General features: G+C 39.0%; 1 protein-coding gene across 1 annotated transcript; it reads right to left on the reverse strand.

The window, feature by feature from the left end:
* Nucleotides 1–2,198: 2,198 nt before the first annotated feature.
* LOC127791530 (mechanosensitive ion channel protein 6-like) lies at nucleotides 2,199–6,181 on the reverse strand. Its single transcript, XM_052321450.1, has 6 exons — nucleotides 5,439–6,181; nucleotides 4,098–5,248; nucleotides 3,759–3,882; nucleotides 3,319–3,612; nucleotides 2,979–3,181; nucleotides 2,199–2,874 (listed from the first exon to the last, which is right to left on the reverse strand). Exons 1-6 carry the CDS (start codon nucleotides 6,162–6,164, stop codon nucleotides 2,592–2,594), a joined length of 2,781 nt encoding a protein of 926 aa, XP_052177410.1. The 5' UTR covers nucleotides 6,165–6,181; the 3' UTR covers nucleotides 2,199–2,591.
* Between the last annotated feature and the right edge of the window lie 955 nt (nucleotides 6,182–7,136).

Here is a 7,136-nt window from a genome sequence, read left to right on the forward strand (position 1 = left end):
CAGCCGCCCATCATTGCCGGAGGTCCAAGCTTCCACTGACTGCCACAACGAACACGATCGCCATCAATTCCCACCTTTCACCCATCATCACACCCATTTTCCTATCTCTCTCTCTCTTTCCAAGAAAAAGATAAAGAAAGAGAAAGGAAAATAGGTTCAGTGAGAGCGATGTCGATGAGAGAGAGATAGTGGGTGCAATTATGGGTAGGAGGTAGAAGTTGATGGCAGCCACCGACAGGGGCTTAGGCCGCCGGCAATGATAGGTGATGATGGTCGGCAATGAGTGATGCAAATGGATGGCTATGTACAAGGGTAGTTTTGGAAAATAATTAATAAATTATAGAAGATGGCTCTGAGAAGCAAAATAGTTAGTTGTAAATAGAATTTTATTTAATACAATGACTAAACATATGATTATGGTTGCAATCAAACTGAACTGAACAAAGTTTCGCTTAGATGAGGCTTGCCTCAACTTGGAACCAATTTCTAGGCTCGAACTTGAGGTCAAACTCGATTCATGTGAACCAAGCACAAGCTCAACATTAACTCGGGTTCCTTAGCAGGCTCGAGCTCCCCAGGCTCAAGCTTGCCAAAACTTGTTATTTTGATTAAACCTAATTTGTTATTTTGCTTTATTATATATATATATATTAATTATGTTAAATGATTAAATTAATATATATAATAATTTTAGGCATATCTAAATTAAATTATTATTATAATAATTTAAAGTTTGATAACTTTATGTTAAATAATATATTTATAAAATTATAAATAAAAGTATTAATGTATTTATAAATGATTTTGTTTACAAACTATTCACGAACTTTTAATCGAGCATATTTACATGTTTCTGATTGAGTTTATTAGTATTCACAACTCTCTAATTGAACATATTTGTGAGTTTTAACAAGCCGAGCTTTATTAAGCTCAAATACGATTTGTTTACAAATCAAATTTTAAAGTTAGGTTAAAACTCAACTTATTTACCTTAGATAGCATTTGCTAAAATGTGCAAAATAATAGAATATCAAGATAAGACCGAAATGCTTTCCGGATTAAGATATGGAAGGGTTAAGATAAAATTAAGAAATATTTTATAAAATTTTATTAAATTATTTGTTAAATTTTTTAAAATGCACTATAAGACACAATCATCATTTTTTTTTATCTGTAAGGACCAAAATATGATTATTTTTGAGGGGTGAGAGATAAACATATTTTGAAAAATCAAGATAAAAAAGTCATATGACTTTTTTAAAGAGTCACCAGTTAAGTATGAGAAATATATTGAAAATGACAAATATTGAGAATGATTTCTATATCTAAACTTTTTCACTCTACATTTTAGTTAACAAACATATCTTAACGAACAAGATTTTGTCAAGCCAACACCGAGCTATTTGTGAATGACTCGGATCATTTGCGACTCTAATTAAACTCCAATTAATGTACCTTAAGGGAGCGTTTGGTACGAGAGAAGTTTTTAAATTTTTGGAATTCATGATTCTTGGGAATACTCATGAAAATCTTTAATTCCTAGGATTCATGCAATTATATGTTTGGATAGATTTAAACATTTTCAGAAATCTTGAGTATTCTTTTATAAAAATTTTACATTCCTATGTTTGGTTTAAATGTAACATTCTTGATAATTCATGTTTTTTTTCTAAAATTACCCTTATTTAATTTTTTATTTAAAAAAGATAAATTTCTTTTATTATATAAAATATTGAGACCCACAATATCTTTAGAAAATAAAAAAATATTATTTTTTTACACATTTTGTATATATATCCATAATATATATGTTTGTATGAATATCTACTTTAATATATATAATATTTTATAATAAATAATATAAACATATTATAATATTTTTATATTTAATATAAATATTATATATATATATAATATGTTTGTATGGGGTTATAAAGGGTAAGGGATGTTTTAGTCTTTTTATTTGTTAAAAACATTCTCAAGAGTCCATGAAAAACTTGGATTCTCAACCCTCATGAAAATTTTTTTGTGGGAAAATTACTTAAAAATCATTTTAGGAAATTTTATTTCCCAGAATTCTTTTTTAAAAAAAATTATACCAAACATGAAAATACAGATTCTCAATCTAATATTCTCATAAATTTTAAAAATTTTTCTGTAGCAAACGCGACTAAGAAAAATTAGGAGAAGAGGGAGAAAGTAAAGTGAATAACATATATGGCTAATTTTGCCCAGCCCTCCAAGTGGGAAACCGAAACCCCACCCAGAGGCTGCGGTGGAACCGTGTAATATACAAAATTACAATAACAACGTTGTTACAAGGCCTTGTTTGGTTATCATTTTTGAAAACTGGCTTTGAGACAATGCATATGTACGTTTGGTGAAAAAATAATTCTAAAAATTGTTGATCTGAAAACCACCCAATTTACAAAACAACAAATTTTTTTCACTACCTTCAGAAACTATTTTCCAAAAATTTTGATTCAAGAATGCAACCAAACGGGCCTTATAAGAGTGAGTCATTCAGGCAAAGAAGTGCGAAGGGGCTACCGTGGGGAACAAGTTAAAGAGCAGCCTTACTGGTGCTGCGCCTAGAAGGCAACGACGGAAGGGGTAGAAGTCGGGGAGTTGGCCGGCGGCATGCTGCGGATGTTGATGTCAAGCGGCAGCAGCCGGTATTCCAGGTCAAGTTCTTTGAAAATCTTGACCATCTCTTCGGCCACTTGGGCTCTCCTCTGCCACTTCTCCCCCATGTCTTGGTGGTTCATTCGGTGCCTCATCCAGACCGACATTTTGATCATCTTCAAGTCTTCAAGGCCCATCAGCACCACCAACGGGGAGGCGTACCAGTGGTCTTTTTTGCTTTCGATGTAACTGCCGCGGCATGATAAAGGGCGTTGCATGAGGTTCCGATTCCCACCAAAAGCAAAACAAAACAAGAAATGGTACTAGTACATATGCATGCAAGTCTCAGTTACCTTGTTATCCTTTGCTTCATGAGGGCAATCTTCTCGGCAGGAGTGGCAACATGCAAGAAGAATTCGACAGAATCGCCCATATCAGGGCTGCGATAGTAGTTGCTGATGGGCTTTGTGGCGAGAGTGCTGTTTGGGAAGATGATCTTCTGGTTGTCATATCTTAGGAAAACTGTTGTTAAGATGTTCATCTCTTCCACTATCATCTGATCATGAGAATCGTGAAATTCTCTAAACCTCAGACGCCCATTAATTAACTAACTAACTAAACAACAAAGAAACTAAAAAATATAATTTAAGTTTGGGAGAAGCGTGTTCTCTATATATATATATATGTAGGTACCTGAACCCCATCAATCTCACAGCGGTCGCCGACATCGAAGGGGTGCATGACGAACACGAAGATGATGGCCTCGAAGATTGTCTTGCAAGTGTTGCCGAACACGAACGCAGCTACCACAATCTGAGAGCTTATGAAGAGTAGAAACTTGCTGGTCGCGATCCCCAGAATCAGCAGGCAAACGATCAATATGATGATGGCGATCAATACGTTCACCATCTGGTGGAGCTTGTTCACAGCTGTTTTTGTATCGTTCAGCGTCAGGGCCAAAGCTTTCCGTTCCCTAAAGGAATTAACCTGCATCAAGCATCGGGTTAACCCAGAAGGTTACCTTATATTCTATGTGTAATATTTAGAGCATTTTATATATGTATATATATATATATATACATACGCACACACAAATAAATATGAGCAATAGTGGGATTGATTCTTCTTCTTACCACCCAGTTCTTGAGTGTAGCCTTGCTGATTTTGTCACTGTCAGGAGAGCCTTCCAAGAGAGCCATGGTCCTCAAAGCCTCGTCTTGTTGCATGAATCGCATCACATCATCTAGGTATATAAACCTGATAGACACATACATATATGTATAGCACAAACATATTCAAAAACTCCTCATGTTTCAACACAATAGATCGAGAAGGTAAATAAACACCTTTAATTATCTGGAATGATACGAGAAGGAAAAGTAGTGATTGGAGGGTAGGGAGAAAGAAACCTTACCATTCTTAATTATGAAGGAAATAGACAAAGAAGAACATATTTATATATATGAACATACTTGGAGCCCTTCCTGGTCACGTTATGGAAGATCTTCCTGGAAGCAACTTTAGCCTCATATTCACTCCTAATCTGCTGTTTGTTGGAGTCATCATTTGATGATTCAAGGATCTGTTCATCCAGCGTTGTCAGCACCCCATGCCGGACAATCCTCATCAGTCTCTTCATGTTCCAGGCCGATATATTCTTGGGACTCAGCTTGTGCAGATTATCAATGGAGATCCCCTCGTCCTGGCTCAACCTCTTCGAAGCTGCTATGGAGAATTTCGTGCTTAGACTTCTGGGGGGCGCCATGTTGATCACCCTCAGCTCCGGCGGCAGCGTGGCGCCTGCGTTCTGCAGATGCTGGATCTCCGTCATTGCCCTCTCATGGTCCTCCTTGGCGTTCTGCAAGTCGACCAGAGGCGGTCCGGAGAGCGTTTCGATCACGTATTGGTTGAATAGGGATTCCTGGATTCGGTCGAAGAAGGTGCTGACATGGAAGGAAGATGCTAGAACCTTCACCATTAGGGTTTTCACCAGCCACAGCACCGATCCGACCAGGAAACAGAACAGGATCTGGTTCACAATGGCGAGGAACTTGTTGTTGTGGGTTTCCTTTTCCACCCTGTCGTCGAACAGACAGTGCCAGGCGATCAGAACAAGGCCCAGCCAGATGCAGTTCTGGACCGCCCTCCTCACACCGTAAACGAAGTACAGAACGCGTTTTCGCAGGAGGAAGTTGCGCTCGACGAAGAAGACAACGATTCTGATCCCCCAGCCCGAGACCAACCGGCCACAGATCAAGACGAGGATCATAACCTCCCATTTCCACCACGCCAGGCCTCGGACCTTCTTCTCCCTCAATCTCTGAATCGAGAGGCTGCAGATTAAAGCGGCGACGATCAATATGAGACTGATCCATTGGAGCAGAGTCAGAGCGTTTAGGTTTTCTCTCTTGTATTCCTCTGGAATGTCTTCGTCGAACAATGGATCGTCTTCTTCTTCCTCCGGCGGTTTTCCTATCATTCCGGAGGTTATCCCGGACCTCAATGGACCGGAGAATTTCGGGAATCTTCCGGATCTAGGATCCAGCTCAGGCGGGTCGATCAATCTGGACTTCGTCTTCGTCCTCATCATGCTCGTCTGAAACGACGACGTGCACCTCAATACCTGCAGTTCAGGTAAATTGTAAAATATAAATTGCTAATGTTTGTATCGTTGCATCCATTGATGAAACTTACCGTAAAGTTGTGTTCTTTCATAAAATGGATCATCCATTGGATGCATGAACAATTTTGTCCATTGGAAAATATATATTTCTACATGCAAATCTCTGGGCCTTTTTTTATTTATTCATTACCTCTCCTCCGCCGTTATCCACGGTCCCGGAAAAACGAGGAGACTGCCGCCGGCTAACTTTTTCGTCATCTTCTTCGTCGTCATCGTCATCGGACGATTCTTCGTAACATCGTCTTTGGATAAGTCCGGACTCCGTGGTGGACATATTGAACGACGGAGGCTGAAACGAAACCTTGAGCTCCTTCGACGTCGAAACGCGGTGGTTGCGGTCGCGGTTGTTGAAACTGATACTGTTTCTGTTGAAAACGGGACTCTCAGCGAGCGGCGGCGATTTGCGGGATTGGTGATCGTGGTGGAGGAGGTCGTTCATCATATCCAGATCCATGTCGAGGTACTTCTCGCCGCCGGCCATCCTCTGCTTGGTCAAGAACTCGCCGATGAGCTTCGACGGCGGATCGTCCGCCTCCCCGCTCATCTTGTCCTTCCTGGCGCTTGTGCCTTCATCGTATTTCCACAATCCGTAGTTCGCCTCGCTCAAAACCCTAGGTGTGGCAGCCCCGTCGTCGACACCGTCGATCTTGACAATGATCTCCCGCCCGCGGTCGTTTACATCGCCGGCGCCGTTCACCTCGCCGCAATGCCGGTGATCGTCGCGCTGCTCGGAGAGAATCGGCTGTTCCTCTAGAGATAATGCATCTTCTGAAGTTCCGGCGGAGATTTTTCTGGAGTGCCTATTGTAGGAGCCATGAGACTTGAACGATTTTTTGAACGAAGAAGGAAAGTCCATCTATCTCTCTATCTCTCATCTATCTATCTATCTATCTATCGGTGTGTATTATAATTGAGACAGAAGAAGAAGAAGAAGAAAGTTTGAGAAAGAAAGATGGTTTTAGATGTGAGAGAGAGAGAGAGAGAGAGAGAACAGCTGGCGGCCAAGACGCCATGGCCGCTCAACACGAGATTCATGGCCGCTCTGCACGAGAGGTGCTTCTTTACTGATCAATCAAGACTTAACATCTCGGTTACAATTACAAATTTTAATATTATTAATTTAAGTTTTAACAGCACATATTTTAATTTGTATTCTTTAATTTCTAATCCCCCATATCTTAATTTATATTCTTTAATACATAAACCAATCATCAATAATTAAAAAACATGACGTTTCATTCTTGAAATACAAAATATTAAAATTTAATATTTTAATTATTAAAAATTATTATTTTAAATTTTTACTATGATTAAGAGTAAATGGATTCAGTATAAAAAAATGTCACTTTAGTTACTTAGGATGTCATGTTAATGAGATTAAAGATGCAAAAAAATCGATCCACTACAAAAATCAATCGAAATGAATTGTGCCTAGTTGAACAGCACGATTTTTAGGGTTAAACGGTTCAGGACGGTTTGAAGATTTCTCAAACCGTCGGTTTGTGATTTGAGGGTTGGACAGTTTGAGAATTTTTTAATAATTAAAATTTTTAAAATAAATTAAAATATAAAAGGGGTAAGGGGCCTTGTAGCTTCGTTTCTTTCTTATTTTTCACTCGATTCCCAGCGTCGACCTTCCTCTTTACCTTTGTCGCCAATTAATTTGTCGATTCAATCCAAGATCTGGTCTATCCATCGTCGCCGGTGAGTCACCTTCGACAACTTTATATTTTATTTGTTTTTCACTTTGTGTTAATTGTCAAACGACCAAGATCTGGTCTAAAGCGTCATTCGTTTCTTTCTTATTCTTTGGTTCTTCTTCTCTGTT

Source organism: Diospyros lotus, chromosome 15 (assembly GCF_014633365.1).
Source record: "Diospyros lotus cultivar Yz01 chromosome 15, ASM1463336v1, whole genome shotgun sequence".
NCBI lineage: Eukaryota > Viridiplantae > Streptophyta > Magnoliopsida > Ericales > Ebenaceae > Diospyros > Diospyros lotus.

Excerpts from the sequence above, each read along its gene's own strand:
- LOC127791530 (XM_052321450.1), bottom strand. The coding sequence starts at position 6,164 with ATGGACTTTCCTTCTTCGTTCAAAAAATCGTTCAAGTCTCATGGCTCC. Across the intron at positions 5,249-5,438 it reads TGGATAACGGCGGAGGAGAG|GTATTGAGGTGCACGTCGTC; the intron begins GTAATGAATAAA and ends CCTGAACTGCAG. Across the intron at positions 2,875-2,978 it reads ATGAAGCAAAGGATAACAAG|TTACATCGAAAGCAAAAAAG; the intron begins GTAACTGAGACT and ends ATGCCGCGGCAG.